The sequence below is a fragment of the Moschus berezovskii genome, chromosome 13, assembly GCF_049115385.1.
Source record: "Moschus berezovskii isolate FMDL1 chromosome 13, NW_MosBer_1.0, whole genome shotgun sequence".
Taxonomy (NCBI): Eukaryota; Metazoa; Chordata; class Mammalia; order Artiodactyla; family Moschidae; genus Moschus; species Moschus berezovskii.
Window position 1 is genome coordinate 50,122,391 of NC_142472.1, and position 18,111 is coordinate 50,140,501.

At 40.4% G+C, this 18,111-nt stretch overlaps 1 protein-coding gene across 3 annotated transcripts in view; it reads right to left on the reverse strand.

Annotated features, from left to right (window-relative positions):
- Window positions 1-18,111, reverse strand: part of CPAP (centrosome assembly and centriole elongation protein) — a 38,514-nt gene that overhangs the window by 15,498 nt on the left and 4,905 nt on the right. For all 3 annotated transcript variants that reach the window (XM_088842680.1, XM_055426439.2, XM_055426438.2), the window contains 8 exons: window positions 17,877-18,000; window positions 14,078-14,380; window positions 11,014-11,125; window positions 10,142-10,244; window positions 8,380-10,015; window positions 6,156-6,288; window positions 2,924-3,089; window positions 229-471 (listed from right to left, as the gene is read on the reverse strand). In XM_088842680.1, the coding sequence (XP_088698806.1) occupies window positions 229-471; window positions 2,924-3,089; window positions 6,156-6,288; window positions 8,380-10,015; window positions 10,142-10,244; window positions 11,014-11,125; window positions 14,078-14,380; window positions 17,877-18,000 (2,820 nt within the window). The remainder of the gene's footprint in view (window positions 1-228; window positions 472-2,923; window positions 3,090-6,155; window positions 6,289-8,379; window positions 10,016-10,141; window positions 10,245-11,013; window positions 11,126-14,077; window positions 14,381-17,876; window positions 18,001-18,111) is intronic.

Here is an 18,111-nt window from a genome sequence, read left to right on the forward strand (position 1 = left end):
GGGTGACAGAGGCTTCCCTGGTGGCTCAGTGGGAAAGAATCTGCCTGTAACACGGGAGATGCAGTTCGATCCCTGGGTCAGGAAGATCCCCTGAAGGAGGAAATGGCCGCCCGCTCCAGTCTTCTCGCCTGGAGAATCCCACGGACAGAGGAGCCTGGCGGGCTACAGTCCATGGGGTCACAGAGTCTGACATGACAGAGACAACAGAGACAAGGTGACAACACCTACCAAGAACCCATCTTTCTTTGAGGCGGTCACACACTGACCCATCCTGGCGCTGCTCTCTGTGGCTTCTGCTTTCTTCCAGGCATCCAGTCGGAACCTTTCCATCACTTTTATCTCCTCCCGGAGGTCTGTGTTCTCTCTAACCAACATTTCTATCTGGCTTCTAAGACGGCCATGTGTACTGGACCACTTTGCTTCCTTTCTTTTCAGATCTTCCTGTAAATCAGATACCTGCCGCTTCAAAGCCTTTCCAAAATACAAAAACACAAAACACCATTACTAGAATTAAAACAATGTAACAGAAGAGACAACACATCAACAAACCAGGATCGCTAGCCCAGCACAAAGAGCAGAAAAGGGAGGACTTAGCAAATCACATTTCAGAAACATCGGGTTCCTCAGGAAAAGGAATGGGGTTCAAGCTGGAGTCTCACCTCATACCATCAACAAAATCCCAGGAGTCAGGGGTGGGGGGGTGTCAGACACCACATAGGAGCCATGAGGTAATCGAGGTCTAAACTAAGATATTAACTGAAATAGAAAGAGACGAGTGGGGTTATCTGGTGAAGAAAACAGTAACAGGAATCCATGACTAACTGAAGAAGAGCAGTGACAAAGGGAATAAATGAAGTCAGAACTCCCAGCCCTGAAACTGGGTCTGTCTGAAACTCCTGAGACTGAAACTGGGACTACCTGAAATTCCTGAGAACTGGGTCTGAGAAAATGACTTGTTTCAGATGCACTGAATGACTAAGTGAAGAAACTCCTGGAGATGTCTGAGGAAGCTACTTGCAACTGTACAAACAGAAATCAGCCACCTGCACCCAGGTGGGTACAAATTACGGGGAGTGACTGAGAGCGGAGGGAAGCCGAATCAAGAAAGCATCGCCACCACCCACAAGCTCACTCCGACTGAGGTATGAGTGAGGAGGCCCACCACCTCGTGAACACGTGTGGGCCTGGACACCCATCTGCCCTCTCACAGCACTCAACACAGCAGCAAAGGCAACAGAGGGAGGAACAGGGCTCAGGGGCCCTTGCTGGGTGTGACTTCAGAGAGACGGAGGCTGGACCCAGGTGAGGTCAAGGCCCTTCCCCGGGTTCGACGTCAGAGAGACAGACTCAGGGCCAGGGTGAGGTCAAGGCTCATATCCCAGTTCTGTGCCATGAAAACACATGAAGCAAGGTCATTACCTCCCTGAACTTCCTATTTATAAAACAGTGGGGGTGCAACCAACCAGTGAGCTATTTCTAACTGGTAACCACTGTTATCATGTGGGAAAATAAACTATTCTACTAAAATGATAACTCGTAAATCTAAATAATTTAAGAATTCAAAGCCAAATAAAACAAAAATAGACAAATACTATCAGAGAAGGCACTGGCGACCCACTCCAGTATTCTTGCCTGGAAAATCCCATGGACGGAGGAGCCTGGAAGGCTGCAGTCCATGGGGTCACTAAGAGTCAGACACGACTGATCGACTTCACTTTCACTTTTCACTTTCATGCACTGGAGAAGGAAATGGCAACCCACTCCAGTGTTCTTGCCTGGAGAATCCCAGGGACGGGGGAGCCTGGTGGGCTGCTGTCTATGGGGTCACACAGAGTCGGACACAACTGACACGATTTAGCAGCAGCAGGAGAAGGCAATGGCAAGCCACTCCAGTACTATTGCCTAGAAAATCCCATGGATGGAGGAGCCTGGTTGGCTGCAGTCCGTGGGGTCGCTAAGGGTCGGACACGACTGAGTGACTTCACTTTGACTTTTCACTTTCCACTTTCACACATTGGAGAAGGAAATGGCAACCCACTCCGGTGTTCTTGCCTGGAGAATCCCAGGGACGGCGGAGCCTGGTGGGCTTCCGTCTATGGGGTCGCACAGAGTCGGACACGACTGAAGTGACTTAGCAGCAGCAGCAGCAGACAAATACTATATGGTATCACTTACACACAGAATTTTAGGGGGGAAAAAGCTGACTTCCAAGAGCAGAATGCTGGTTGCCGGGAGTCGGAGGGAGGGGAAATGGAGCAAGGGAGGTCAAAGGACATGAACTTTAAGCTGTAAGAAGAGTGTAAGTTCTGAGGGGCTTCGGTACAGCTCAGTGACTGGTTAACAAGGTTGCACTGTGCACCAGACAGTTGCTCAGAGCAGATCTTCAGCATTCTCCACACCCACTCACTCAGAGATAACTTGACTTCGGTAATTATTCCACAATGTATATGTGCATCAAATCATCACACAGTATACTTTTAAACATATAGCTATATATTTCAATTATTCCTCAGTAAAGTTAAAAGGAATTCAAAATCAACATTTTGAATTTATCCATGTCATTATCATAGTCTTTTCTGGGGAAGTCTTTAGTAAGAAAAGAACTGACATATTTTACTCTTCACAAGTCAAGAGTATAGGACTTCTCTGGAGGTTCAGTAGTTAAGATGGAGGGGGCCAGGGTTCGATCCCTGGTTGGAGAACTAAGATCCCCATGGCATAGCCAAAGAGTAAAAAATTTAATAAAAATTAAAATGAAAAGCTGTGACTACGGAAGGTGTTCCTGGTATCTCAGATTGTATGCTGAGTCAATGGATCATTAATACATTGATACCCAATTTCTCTTTGACACAAATAATTCTAAAATTCTTACAAGGCTGCCATCTTTACTAACTTATGAATATAATATAAATAACTGACATACTTGTATTTCTTCACGTTCCTTTTTATCTGGAAAAGTTCTTGCAACTGTAGAATACTTTTCAAAAACTTTGCGTTCCTTTTGTAACTTCCTCATTTCTTCCTTTTTAAACTCCTCTATTCGAGCCAATTCTTTTGCTTTTTGTTGTTCAAAGTCAGCAATTTCTTTCCTAAAATGACCAAACCACATTATCATCTAAGGAGACCACCTCGATATCGTAATCCACACATGGCACAAAATGAAGCCCCAGTGACAGCCTGGAATGGAGGAGCTGCTGGTTTTGGTGACTCCACCTTCAATCAACAGTAGTGAAATAACCATCAACTCAGTAAAGCCCCTCTCAGCAAGTATTTTCTGGGAACCTACTATGACTCAGGCACTATGCTAGGAACTGAGAAACCATAGTGAAAAAAATAAAATCCTTAGTCCTAACAAAGCTTCTTACATTCTAGTGGGAGCAACAGAGGACAATCAAGATAAACAAGTAAAATATATGGAACACTAGAAATGTTAAGAATAAAGCAAGGAGGTTAGAAAATATGGAGGTCAGGGGACGGAAATTATGGATGGAATCCTCTTGCTGAGACAGTATGTGAAGTGAAATCTGAGGGGCCGGGAGAGATCAGTCATGAAGATATCTGGACAGAGTATTCCAGGAAGAGGAAACCCCATGTGCAAAAGCCCCGGGGTACCAACGTGACTCGTCTTCAAAGACCAGCCAGGAGGCCAGTGTGGCTAAAGAGACAGAACAGTAGGAGAGAATGTCAAAAACATGGTGGGGCTGGGGAGACTGATAAAGGTCATGGTCTCTGGGACCACGGTGAGGACTCTGCTGTTGAGCACAGCAGCACACTGGTCTGGGGCTGTCATAACCCAGGGTCTTTCTGGATGCTGTGCTGAGAGCACACGGCGCAACAACAGCAGGACTGTGGAATAAGGGGTCCCAGCTCACATGCTCCCACACAAACAACAATCTGACCACCATCCACAGACAAAAGTGGGAACTCAAGGACCCTGGAAGGTAACTGAGAAACCCTGGTGAAGCCTGACATCAAGGACAGCACGTTGAGAAGGCAAGTCCATGCAGACCTACCAAATGGCAACCTGATTGTACTACACACAGCCCCACTGCCAAAGGAGGCAGGAGGAGCCATGCCTACCCATGCCCCTGGAAGCAGACCCACAGACCACAGTCCTGGCTACAGATCCTGACACAACCCGGTGACCCAGCTCCAGCCCTGCTCTGGGTATGGAGGCAGTCCGGCCAGATCAGGGGCCCATTGGGAAGATGCTCAGGAACCTGGCTGGAGCCACACCAGTACTGATCTCTGGAAACACACCTTCTATTACAGACCCAGCAGTGGTCCAGGAGGAAGCCCATGACGTAGCTTCAGTCCTGCCTGATTGCGGTCCAAGAAGCAGTTCTATCCACAGGGGATCTGGCAGGAACCACAGCTGACTGCAACCCTGGCAACCGACCTATCAAATGGTGAACCCCTTCACTATGGATCCAGTACAATGAGCCAGCTACAATCCCACCATGATCCTGGAGGCACCCATCAGTCCAGGAGTCCAGCAGGACAAAGTCTGTACCTGCCAGAAACAGCCTCTAGAGACAGGAGCAGGTGTTTGTTCCTTCAAATACAAGGACATCCACACAAGTTTACACATATCAGTAAGAATCAGGCAAACATGAGACCACCAAAGGAAACTGTTAATAAAGCTTCAGTAACCAGTCCAAGGAAATGGAGATCTACAAACCACCTGACAAAGAACACAAAGTAAGTGTTTTATGAAGCTCAGCAAGCTACAAGAGAGCACAGATAAAGGACTCAATGAAATCAGGGGAACAACATGTGAAACAAAACAAGAACAAACAGAAATTATTAAAAAAGAAAGAAAGAAATTCTAAAGCCGAAGAATAAAAGAAATGAAGCGACAAATGCAACAGAGAACTTCAGAAAAATCTGTGACCTCACAGGCTGGTGACTTGAAGATACCCAGTCAGAGGGGGAAAAAGGGAAAAGAATGAAAAGGAGTGAAGAAAGCCCACAGGACTTATGTGATGTGACTAAATGAACGACACACGCATTAGGGGAGAGAAACCCCGAGTCCGACTAAGAAAAAAAGAGAAATACAGGCTTTAACAGATACCTCAGAAATAAAAAGGACCACATGTGAACAATTATATTCCAAAACACTGGAAAACTCAGAAGAAATTGACAAATTCCGAGAAACATACAACCTACCAAAACTGGACCCAGAAGGAAGAGAAAGCCTGAACAGACCAGTAACAAATAAGAGGAATGAATCAGTTATCAAAAACTTCCCACAAAAGGAAAGCCCAGGACAGGTGGCTTCACAGGTGAGTCCCACCAAATACTCAAAGAAGGATTAATACCAATCTTTAAAAAGAAGGGACACTTCCAAACTCATTCTGTGAAGCTAGTTTTCACTCTCATACCAAAGGCAGACAAAAACACAAGGAAAGAAAACTATAGGCTAATGTCCCTGATGAATAAGGGTGTAAAACTCCTAAAAAAAAAAAACTAGCAAACCAAATTCAACAGCACAGTAAAGGCATTAACACACCATGACTGATCCCCAGGATGCAGAGCTGGCTCGGCTGGCTCGTGCAGATGAACACGACATAACTGGCGCGGCTGCTGTGGAACAGCATGGTGAACATGACACAAACTGGTAAAACATACACGACATAACTGGCGCGGCCCCTGTGGAACAGTGTGGTGGCTCCTCAGCACTATTCTCAATAATCCAGAGGCAGAAACAACCCCATGTTCAGCTGCAACCCAAGGAAGGCCAAGAATCACTAGAAACTAAGAGAAGACAGAAGAGAAAGCACGGCTCTGCTGACGACTGACTTCTGGCTTTCAATCTCCAGAAATGTGAAAAAATAAATTTGCGTTGTTTTAAGCCACCCAGTTTGTGTGAATTATGTCACAGCAGCCTTAGAACGTAATACACTGGCCAAGGTAGCACCTGAATTCACAGCTCCAAACTGCTTGTCAAACTTCAGTTTATGACCTCATCACCAACAGAATTCCCCTTTTAACACATCTTGGACCACAATAGGTCATTTTATCTAAATTTATTAAATTCTTTTGTGGTACGTATTTCACTTCCTTCTCTTGCTAGATTAACAGGAATTGTTTCAAATAGTTTAGATATAATCTTAAAGATATAACTGGATCACTGTACATATCCCCCCACTTACCTGAGTTTTTCCAAGGCACTTTCTCGTTCAATGCGAAGTTTAGCTAAAGATGCATTCTCAGCTTTAAATTTTTCTATTTCTGTTTCCAATTCAATAATTTTCTCTCTTAAAACTTGAGATCGAGCATTGCCACCTAGAAGATAAGCCACAAATACTGAACTTCACAAAAAGCTTTCAGCAGCAAAACACTAGCTAGCTATTACACTAACAGCCAAAAATATTCTCAATACCTGTATTATTAAAAAGCATTAGGAACAATATTTCTAAAAGACAAAAAAATTTACAATGGCCTAACTTTGCAGATGGGGCAATCTAAACTTGAAGAATCAAATCATTCTACCTCAAAAAACAATCTGATGACAAATTAACATTATTATTTAAAAGTCATTCAAATAAATTTTTGAACAAACATACATAAATAGCTTAAGAACATGAATAAGCATTCACAAGAGATCTAAAGCACTAATCAACACCAAAATCAAAGTTTGCTGCTGCTGCTAAGTCACATCAGTCGTGTCCAACTCTGTGTGACCCCATAGACGGCAGCCCAACAGGCTCCTCTGTCCCTGGGATTCTCCAGGCAAGAACACTGGAGTAGGTTGCCATTTCCTTCTCCAAAATCAAAGTTTATCCCCCACCAATAAAAGAAATACAAATTAAGACCTTTTCCACATCAAATTTGCTACTTAACAGAATAGTCTATACTTTTTTCCTTCAACCACCCATTTGGAAAATAACCTTGATTTATATCACAAGACTAAAATACATGTATCTCCCCTCTGACCCACTTCTAAAAATCTAAAGAATTTTATAAGTTTATAAAATCATACAAGTCATTCTACACAAAAAGTGCATTGCAGCGTTATTTCCAATAGTGAAAAATAACTGAAATGTTCAACATGAAACTAGTAAATAAAATTATGCTATATTAATATAATTCTCTGCAACCATTTTTAAGTACACAAACAGTTTTAATGATATGGTCAAAGCACTGCATACATCTGGTCAAAAAGGATAAGGCCAATTATATGTCTCTACCATATTAAAAATACACAGGAAAAACGATTGTAAAGAAATACATCACAGTTACCTTAGATAGTTTAGTTATAAACACTTTTGCTTCTATACTTTAAGCTTCCAACTTTCCTGCAAAAAATACTATTTTTAAAAAATAGCTTATTTTTTAAAGCACCCATGCTTTGCTAGACATTCGAGTTTATAATATATATAAAAGAATGGAAAACTGTTTTCAATATAAGTTTAGAAAGTCCATCCCATCAACTAAATACTTTACAGCCATGAAATGGAATGAGACAGATGTGTATTAGCACAAGCTTCAAAATGTATTACTAACAAGGAGCAGAGCAGTATATACAAAGTGTGTTTACATTTGTGTAGAAAGGCAAATTATATACAGATTCACACATACACTTTCATATGCATGGAATCTTGGTAGAATACACAAATGAAATGGGAAAGCTGGTGTCTCTAGGAGCCCAGGTCTGGGGCTGGGGAAGAGAGGAAACTCGGATTTTACTCTATTTCTTCTTCATCATATATAGCAAGTTAATGCATGAGACCATTAAAAAAACTGATTTAAAATGGTGTGCACAAATGGAGGTAACACAGTAACACCAACCACAAGTTGGGTATTCCTTGGTTGTTGTTGGTGGTTTAGTCGCTAAGTCGTGTCTGACTCTTACGACCCCACGGACTGTAGCCTGCCAGGCTCCTCTGTCCATGGGATTCTCCAGGCAAGAATACTGGAGTGGATTGCCATTTCCTTCTCCAGGGAATCTTCCCGACCCAGGAATCGAACCCCAGTCTCCTGCATTGCAGGCAGATTCTTTACCGACTGAGCTATGAGGGAAGCCCAACAGCCCTTGGTTATTAAAGAAACTTAAACATTATCTCACCTTACAGTAATTAATTTTAAAGCCTTGGCAATAAGACACAGGTTAAAATTTGAAAAAATCTGCCATCACAATTCTTCCAAATCTCTTATACTAGTGTGTGCGCGTGCATGTTTGTGTGTGACTATCACATTTTTAGGCTCACAAAAGAAATCAAACCTTAACAAACACCTACTAGGTATCTACTGAGCATCTAGAAAGAAACATTTTAAGAAACTTAAAACTTAAAATGTGTTTCTTTTTAAGAAACATTCTGACAACATACTGATAAATTTAAACTTACAGCATTTCATTACAATACTCTGACATACCAGATGGGTGGTCTTGACTTGTGTTTAACTTGGGATCATTTCCTGAGCGTGAGTGTGACTTTGACTTCGATTTCAAAGAAGGAAAGAATTCCATCATCAAATCTGAGGTAGGAGGAGAGCTTGGGCCCCTACTGGATTTGCCCAAGTCTTCTCCCTTCTTGACTGGCACGACCTTCCTTTTTATCGTTTTGTCCAGTACACACATTTCACTCTTGTTAGGGCAGGTTGTCTGGGAAGTCCCATAAATGGCTTCATTCCCAAGAACACCGTCATGTTTAAATGAATTATCTTCAAGATCAGTCCAAGTTCTTTCATCATCAAAGTCAATTTTATTCATACTTATAGATGAGTGTCTTTTGGAGGAATCAGAAACTTTATTTTTCAAGCTTTCTATTATGAAAGAATCTTCACTGCTATAATCCTTGTCAGACAAATCTAAATCAACATCTCTCTTTTTCTCTTCCTCTTGAGTCGTGGTGTCCCGAAAATGTCCCTTAGCATCACAGACCTGCGGACTATCTTCTCTGCTGCTGGAACTCCTTTCCTTACCGTCAGATGATGGCTTTATTGTGACGTCAAGCTGTTCCTCCAAATCGGTGCTATGATCACTGTCTGTAACACCTTCACCATCGCCTGTACTCCACCTGGTCTGTCTTTCAGGAGGGTTCGTTTGGAACACTCTCCTCCTGACTTCACAGGACGGCGCCCACAATCCTCCAGGTGAGAACACTGAATCAAGTTGTCTGGGAGCAACCTCGCACTCAGCCTTGCTGCCACACTGGGCACGGTCCGGATCCTCATTTTGGTTATGCTGACTAACAGAACCCGGTGTTGCTGTCTTCTCTTCCCGCACACCTTTGACAGGTGTAGAAGACAGCCGGCGACCTCTGCAGTTCTGCTGGTCCCTCTCTAAGATCTTCAGTACAAATGAGGAGTTACTAGAAAATGATATTTCATCAGCAGCTTGTTCTAAAAACAAAAATTCATCTAATTCCAAATTTTCCTTTTCCTTTTCTCGTTCCCAATTCTCTAACTTTTTCTGAAGAGAAACATCAAGAGAAGATTCTGACCCTTTCAAAGTTTCACTTGCAGGGTTCTGAGAAGCCATACAGCTGATGAGTCCTGTGGAAATGGGAAGTCTGTCTTTACTGCGTGTCTTATTCCAGATTGTGCAACCAACATCGCAAGGTTTTGTACACTCAGGTACATTTTCTTTATTATTAGATTCCAATTTTTTCCCTAAACTGATCTGTTCTCTAAATTGCCCATCACATTTCTTCCCTGCTGGCATTTTCAATCCTGATGGAGAGAGACTTTTCCTACTATTACTCTTATGCACTTTTGGCTTCTGACTGAGCATGAGAGAACCACACTTGGTTCTGACTTTACTGTTCTTTTTAATAGGAAGTTTCTCTGTACAGATTTCTTTATTTATAAGAGCAGTTTTCCGCTGGAATTGTTGTTTGTCTGATTTAAACACAGGCTGGTCCTCTGAAATGCTCTGAGTGGTGACTAGGTTACTTTCTCTCCCCTTCTGATACTTAGATTTAGCATTAGTAAATCTGGCTAAACCTTCTCCTCGTTTTAAGAATGGCTGTTTTGGTTTTGCTTTGATAAGCAAAGATCCTTCTGCTTCCTAAAATAAAAGAATATTTGAATTAATTCTGGTATATCCAAGTAATTTCGAAGCTATTTTTTAAGCAAATTATAAACAAATCTCTAAAGCCTTAGATAACTGGATCAAAATAGTAGAAATGCTAACCTTTAGCTGTTTCTGTTGCAATTCTAGTTCTTCCAACCGAATCTGTTCCTCTAAGTAGTCTTCAAAAGTTTGTTTCCTTTCTCTAATAGCAGCTTTAATAGGCCTAATAGTAAAAATAAAGTTATGTAACATGCAAAGCATGATGTGGTGAATACTTTACACTTAGTGTGGCTGATAGACACCTCTAACTGAGAACTAACCTTTTCCAACATCACAAATTCTATTTGAGAATCTATTAAAAGCTACAATTCCACTCCATCTCCCAAATACAGAAATACATGTCTCTACACGTGATTTGAAAAAGCCCCTCTGAAGTCCACCTACTGACCTCAGATTAACTTTTAAAGTAACATATTCATTATATAACTAAGATATGTTTCCAAGAATAGTTCATTAAATAAATATTCTTTAAGATCCTTAATAATATTAACAAGTCATTTAGCATTCCATAACACTAAAATATTTAAGAAAATAACAACCTCACTATTGATATTTTATCTTTGATATAAAATTAAATTTTAAACTCTACAACCACACTCAATTATTATTTATAAGTAATACCATATGTAAAACTCCAATATATGATCTTTCTCATCTCCAAAACAGGATTTACCTATTTGAGAGAATATTTGAGAGAATCTAAGGTATTTCCCTTAGATGAAAACACTGCTAGATTCTCCCAATACAATGTCAAGGCTACTTTAACTGATTATCTTCCCAACCTCTTACTGCTGCTGACAATATGGAATAAGCTGGATCTTCAATCCTATACTTAAAAGCATGTCCAAGCAAAAACAAGAAAACTATGGATCTTTCAAACAAAGTACCAATAATAATGACTCATATTAAATTCCTTTCAAAGCAAATGATACCTTTCTTCAATATTAACCACTTCTGAGGAATCACCAATTTTTTTTAAGTGCGTATCGTTCCCTTCCTGAATCTGTTCCGTCATTTTCTCCAAACATGGTAAAATATCTTCTCCTAGAATAAAAATAAGGAGCAATTTAGTTCAATAAAAAAAGCAGATTAAAGTCATAAAATGTGAGAATTTTACAAGTTACTATGCTAAGAAAAAAAAAATTTAGTTAAACAATGTATCAGTTCAGTTCAGTTCAGTTGCTCAGTCGTGTCCGACTCTCCGCGACCCCATGAATCACAGCACGCCAGGCCTCCCTGTCCATCACCAACTCCCGGAGTACACTCTAACTCATGTCCACAGAGTCGGTGATGCCATCCAGCCATCTCATTCTCTGTCGTCCCCTTCTCCTCCCGCCCCCAACCTTTCCCAGCATCAGAGTCTTTTCCAGTGAGTCAACTCATCGCATGAGGTGGCCAAAGTATTGGAGTTTCAGCTTTAGCATCAGTCCTTCCAATGAACATCCAGGACTGATCTCCTTTAGAATGGACTGGTTGGATCTCCTTGCAGTCCAAGGGACTCTCAAGAGTCTTCTCCAACACCACAGTTCAAAAGCATCGATTCTTCGGCAATCAGCTTTCTTCACAGTCCAACTCTCACATCCATACATGACCACGGGAAAAACCATTGCCTTGACTAGACGGACCTTGGTTGGCAAAGTAATGTCTCTGCTTTTTAATATACTATCAAGGTTGGTCATAACTTTCCTTCCAAGGAGCAAGCGTCTTTTAATTTCATGGCTGCAATCAGCATCCGCAGTGATTTTGGAGCCCAAAAAATAAAGTCTGACACTGTTTCCACTGTTTTTCCATCTATTTCCCATGAAGTGATGGGACCAGATGCCATGATCTTTGTTTTCTGAATGTTGAGCTTCAAGCCAACCTTTTCACTCTCCTCTTTCACTTTCATCAAGAGGCCTTTGAGTTCCTCTTCACTTTCTGCCATAAGGGTGGTGTCATCTGCATATCTGAGGTTATTGATATTTCTCCCGGCAATCTTGATTCCAGCTTGTGCTTCTTCCAGCCCAGCGTTCCTCATGATGTACTCTGCATAGAAGTTAAATAAGCAAGGTGACAATATACAACCTTGACGTACACCTTTTCCTATTTGGAACCAGTCTGTTGTTCCATGTCCAGTTCTAACTGTTGCTTCCTGACCTGCATACAGGTTTCTCAAGAGGCAGTGTATACCAAAGATTTTAAAACACTCAAAGACTTCTTTAATACGATAAAGAAAACTAAAAAACCCTAATTAAAACACAACATCCTTCAAAAAGTTAATGTTAAGGGGGAGAAATTTTCTAAGTTATAAAGGACTCAAAGAATTGTAGCAACTGAATGTAATACAATAACTTGACTGGATCCTACTTTTAAAAAACACCTTAAAGAGGCAATTTTGGGATTGCAGGGAGCATTCTAAATTGCATTTCCATAGTTAAGGTCCCTGGATACAAAAATATTAATAGTATTGTGGTTATATAGAAGAATGTCCTAATTTTTTCTGGATATTTGAAATTATATAATGTCTCCATATAATTTGAGATGAAATGACTGAGCAAACTATCAATATGTGCAGATATAAACAGATAAATAAGTATAGATACAGATATATATAACATATAAATATAGATAGACAAAGTAAATATGGAAAAATATCAATTGCTGCATCTAGGTGGTGGGTGCACTGGTAATCACTGCAGTGGTCTTTCTACTTTTCTGGATATTTGAAATTTGCCAAAATAAAAGGTCAATGGGACTTCCCTGGTAGTCCAGTGGCTAAGACTCCATGCTTCCACTGCAAGGGGCAAGGATTTGATCCCTGGTTAGGGAAGTTTCACATGCTGCACAGTGCCACCAAATAAAGATGAAAAGGTTAAGGGAATGTACTGTATAAAAAACAAGGAAAAGACATTTGACCTTTTTATACCAAGAAATTACTCTAAACTAGGAATAAGATATCCACAAAAGGTGCCCAATACTAAGTAGTGAGTAAAGACTTTTTGTCGTATCATTTGTGTTTTTCTATATCTGACTCTAAAGAACATATACATAAAAACACCATTAAAGATGAAAAGCAAATTAAAATTAAAAATACTGGAAATGATTCAGTCCTACTATAAAGAAAATGAAATAAAGACATATTATTTGATGATCTGCATAATGATAACATTAAAATTATGGTTATGAAGGCTACAGAAAGTGCCCTGACCACTTTCCACATTGAGTGGGAAAAGAACGTAATTTATTACACAATACTCACTCTATGATTACAAAATATGGAAAGAAAAAAAAGGCCAGGGAGTGAGCACAGAAACAGGACTTTAGAAATGCCTTGAGCACTCAGTGAGTTTGGAACGAGCAGACACTAGGAGCCAGTTCTCTGGCAGGAGCGTGCCAGGTGCTGGGAACACAGAGATACAGTAAGGGTGTCGGGGTTGGAGGGATTTCTCTCACAAGTACTAAGTCCCATCACTCATCTATTGTTCACGTCACACCTTCTATCTTACTCCCCACCACCAACACACACTTTTTAAATCGATTTCAAACTTCTCCTAAGCTCTCAAGAAAAATGATCCAACCAGAAATTGCTGCCTCCCTTTCTGAAGATCCAATACTACCACGGCAATGTCTGAAGTCAGCAAGAGTCATCCTGCAACTTGTTCCTTGAAAGTCACAAATTCTTTGTCCAAACCAGGCTCAGTCACTGTATAGAAGTTAGGATCTCTCATTTAAAGACGTAGCACGGACTTCCCTGGTGGTCCGGTGGCTAAGACTCTGCACTCACAATGCAGGAGGTCCGGGTTCAAACCTGATCATGGAATTAGATCCCACATGGTTCAACTAAGTGTTCGCATGCTGCAACTAAGACCCAGTGCAGCCAAATAAACAAATACACAAATATTTAGGAGGACAAAAAAAAACACAAATAGGAGAAAAAAATGCAGGACTTTCCTTGTCTTAGAACAACCAGGTGACACTGTCCATTAACTATAGAAGAGAGAAAGATAAGTAACTCACCTTTAGAACAGTTACCGTTTTCTTCCTTCAAATCATCTTTTTTCACAAGTGCTTCCTGACACTGTGCCTCATAAAACACACTGGGAGAAGCACCACTTCTTGAAGTTAAAACAAAATCCTGATGAGTGGTTCTACAGAAGTCGTTTTGTTCACTGGATAAAATGTTAGAAGGGTGTTTCTTTTCTTGGCTTTGATTCTGGTGGATATATGATGGCAAGAAGGGCATGGTTTTCTCTACAGTGGTTGAATTTCCCGGAGGTCTGTACTTTTTCTGGCTCTGGTCATCAGGCAGTGGAGTTAAACCTTACAATTAAGAAAATCAATAAAACCAATGACTTTCTGTTCTACCTGTTAATGGTACCTATGTTTCCTCCAAAGTGAGAAAAGTATTTTTTTTTCCTCATTATTAGGAAACCATGTTTAACAAAATCATGAAATTTTAAGAGTCCAAAGTGACCTTTGAATGCTTTTGATTGAAAATGCATTTACACCATGACTCATGTACAGTGTTCACACGCCAGAGCTACAGCCTGCCTAACTATGGAAGGTATCATTCACCCTCCATCTGTGAGCACTGCCTGGAGCTGTCAACTCTAAGCCCTGTGACAGTTAAATGCAGAACTCCGATGCAGACAGTTACAAATAATCTGAACTGTTCCTTCACAATCAGTAACTGCTCTGCGTTACAACACATGAAAGCATTTTTTCCTTTATGTTCCCATTAAGATACTGGTGACCTCAGGTGGTGGAATGATGGGTGATTTTGTTTTGTACTTTTCTGTAGTCCCTAAATTTCCTGTAATATTTTTAGCCTGTTCTGTTTCTTAAGTCTCTGCTTTTGAAATCACCCAATAAACATCTCGAAGATACAATTCTTAGAGAATAAAAGGCAATAACTAGCCATCCTGCCTGCTGAACCAGCCCCTTGAAATTTACTACTCCTGTTTTCCCAGATTGTTTCAATTAAACTTAGAATTAAAGACACAATTTCTGGGGCGGGGGCGTGCGGGGGCGGGGGGGGACTTCCCTGACAGTTCAGTGGTTATGAAGCTGTGTTTCCACTGCAGGAGGTACAGGTTCAATCTCTGGTCCAGGAACTTAAGACCCACCAGTCATGTGGCATGGCCAAAAAAATAAGACATAGTGGGAAGTACTTCATAAAAGAGGCATGCCACCAATGTCTTACACCCTCTGCTTCACCCCTAGCCCACAAATAAAACTTGAAGTCAGGTAGGTCCTCACTGAACATCAGATTCAACCTGCCTTCTTTAATAACAATATTCTCCCATCTAAATATTTTTGACTAATGGTCAGCCCACTTCAGCCTAAAGACATCTCTGACAGAAGAGCAAAATCCCAAAGCAGCAGTCCTCAAAGTGTGGTCTGTACACTCCCAGTCTCCAAAATTCTGTCAGGGCATCCACCAACGTCCAAGCTATCTTCAGAAGCACTGAGACAGTATCTGCCTTTTCACTGTGCTGATGTGTACCCTGATCACATGCACTGTCAGGGAGCTTCCAGGGGACCTCACTCAAAAGCGGGACAGCAGGACCCACTGTGCTCACCACCACACTCTCAGCTCGAAAACTGACAACAGCTTTACCGAAGAATGTTCCAGACAAAGCAAGCAGGAAAATTATTAATTTTTTAGTTAAATTTTAACTCTTGAGTTCATGTCTTCTGAATATTTTATAGGACAAAATGAGAAGTATGCATAAATCACTTCTGCTGTAAACTAAGCCATGGGCTGTGAAATTTTTTCAGCCATAAGCTCAACTAATTGATCTTTCAGGGATTATTTCTGCTTGAAAGAATGACGAACTATGATGATTTAAACCACAGCAACTGGCAGAACATCTTCTCAAAAATGAAACAACTGAGCAAGACATTTCAAGGAAACTGACAGTATTTGTTGCCAATGATAAAGTATGAACTTTCAAATAAAAATCAGAATGTTGGAAAATATGTCCATCACCATGAGCTTGAAAGCTTTATATTTTAAGACTTATGATGAGATCTGTGGTAGCATTAATACATATAAATTTTTATACTTTATAATGAAATACATCAATATTTTTAGAACCTACCTAACTCAGAGAACTATTATTTTCCAAATAACCAATGCATGATTTTACCAAAGCATGGATGATAAGTCTATTCAAAATGTCAAGATACTTTAATGTATTTTAATGTAATAGAGCACAGAAAGTTCATTAATATGATTGATTCCATACTGTGAATAACAGCTGAGAAATGACCACTTGTTAAGTGTGGTGGAATATCAAAGAAATAATCACATTATTTGAAAAAGTTTTCTCCTTTTTCTAATCACATGTCCTTGTGAAGATGGATTTTTTTTCACATACATCAACCAAAACAACATAAATGAAGAGATGGGAGGCGAAAGTAGATATGAGAATCAGCTGAGTTCTATAAGCCAAAAGAGATTTTCAAAAACACTGAACAATGTCATTCTTCTCAATTATTTTTTAGAAAATTTTTTTGTTAAAAAGTGTTATTTATAGCACATAATTATTTTAAAGAAATTACTTTTTAGATTTCTTAGTTTTAATCTCTAACACAGTAAATATCAATAGCTATAGCCCATATAATAATACAAACTCTTTGGAGTCCTCAATAATTTAAGAGTGTTATGGGGTCCTGAAACCAAAAAATATTGAGAACTGCCCTAAAACAACTGCTACATAACTCCATGGAGGTAGTTCTCACATTAGTAACATTAAAATCTGCTTCCCTATTGCTCTGCCATATGCTATTTCTACCCAGGAAACTGTCATAGGCTATTATATAAATGATCGTGATTATTATTTTTCTGTCCTCCATAAAAGAACCCTGAACCATTCAGTTATTTCCACATACATACCATATTGTCTATATTGTCTAAGATAAACATCCAAATTCCCTGAGCCATTCTTCATTTGCTGCCTTGTCACTAGTGCTACCACCACGCCCAAGGTACCATCCAGCCACATCTGCATGCACACATACCAAGATCTTTCTTCTTTGTATTCTCTATGTCCAGTACAGCCTCTCAACAGAACAGGTGCTCCACTCAATCAGTAAAGTGTGTCTCTTAAAAGGCAGCACCAAGAAGCAAGCACACTGCCCCTGACCACTGTTTTTCAAACCATGGGACACAATCCATTTTGAAAATGTCCTTGCTACCTGCCAGGCATGTGAATAAGAACCGATTCATGAAATTTCTCTGAAATTATGAGTCATGATTTTAAATGTTTTTGTTACTATGCAAGCTGGTCAAAAAACTGAAAACTACTGCTCCAGATCACCTTTCAACAGCTTGCTCATCCCTATAAGTACATCATGCTTTCTATTAACTAATCTAGCATTCAACAGGAAAGCTGTCCTATACTACCCCAGAAAGTATTTCTGGTATGGCTCGTTAGCAGAGCAGAATGGCTTCTACACAGACACACTTTTATGACCCTGATCAGTTTTTCATTCATTAGGCAGGAGTTGTACCTCAGTAGCCCTAGGTCAAATTTAGCTCCGCATTTTCATTCTGTTGGGTCTTCTTAAAATTTTCTTTTATAAATAAATGTGAATGCCTTTAAGTGGGGCACACATGTTCCAGAATGGCACAGATCCCTCATCTGTATTATATTACACCATTACCGTTCCATAGTTGTCTCTCTGGCTTGAAATTGGAGTTGGCAACATGACAGAGAAATGGTAGAAATAACCTGTCAAACAACTAAAGACAGGAAATGTGTATAACTGCCTACCACTGTACTGACCAAAGGCCTCAAGTAAATAATACCTTGGAGCGTCTGCTGCCCAGACACCAAGGTGAGTAGCTCCTCCTGCTCACCCATGAGCCTCTGCAGCTGCTCGAGCTGCCGCCTCTTCAGCTGCTCCTGCTTCTTCTGTTGCTCTTCTTTCAGCTTTTTAGACATAAAATTAACTTGATTAAAATTAGTATTTCTTTATGGACCTTTGTTCCTTAACATTAATCTTAATCCCTCCCAGCTCCCTTCTTGTATCTTCTCTAATAA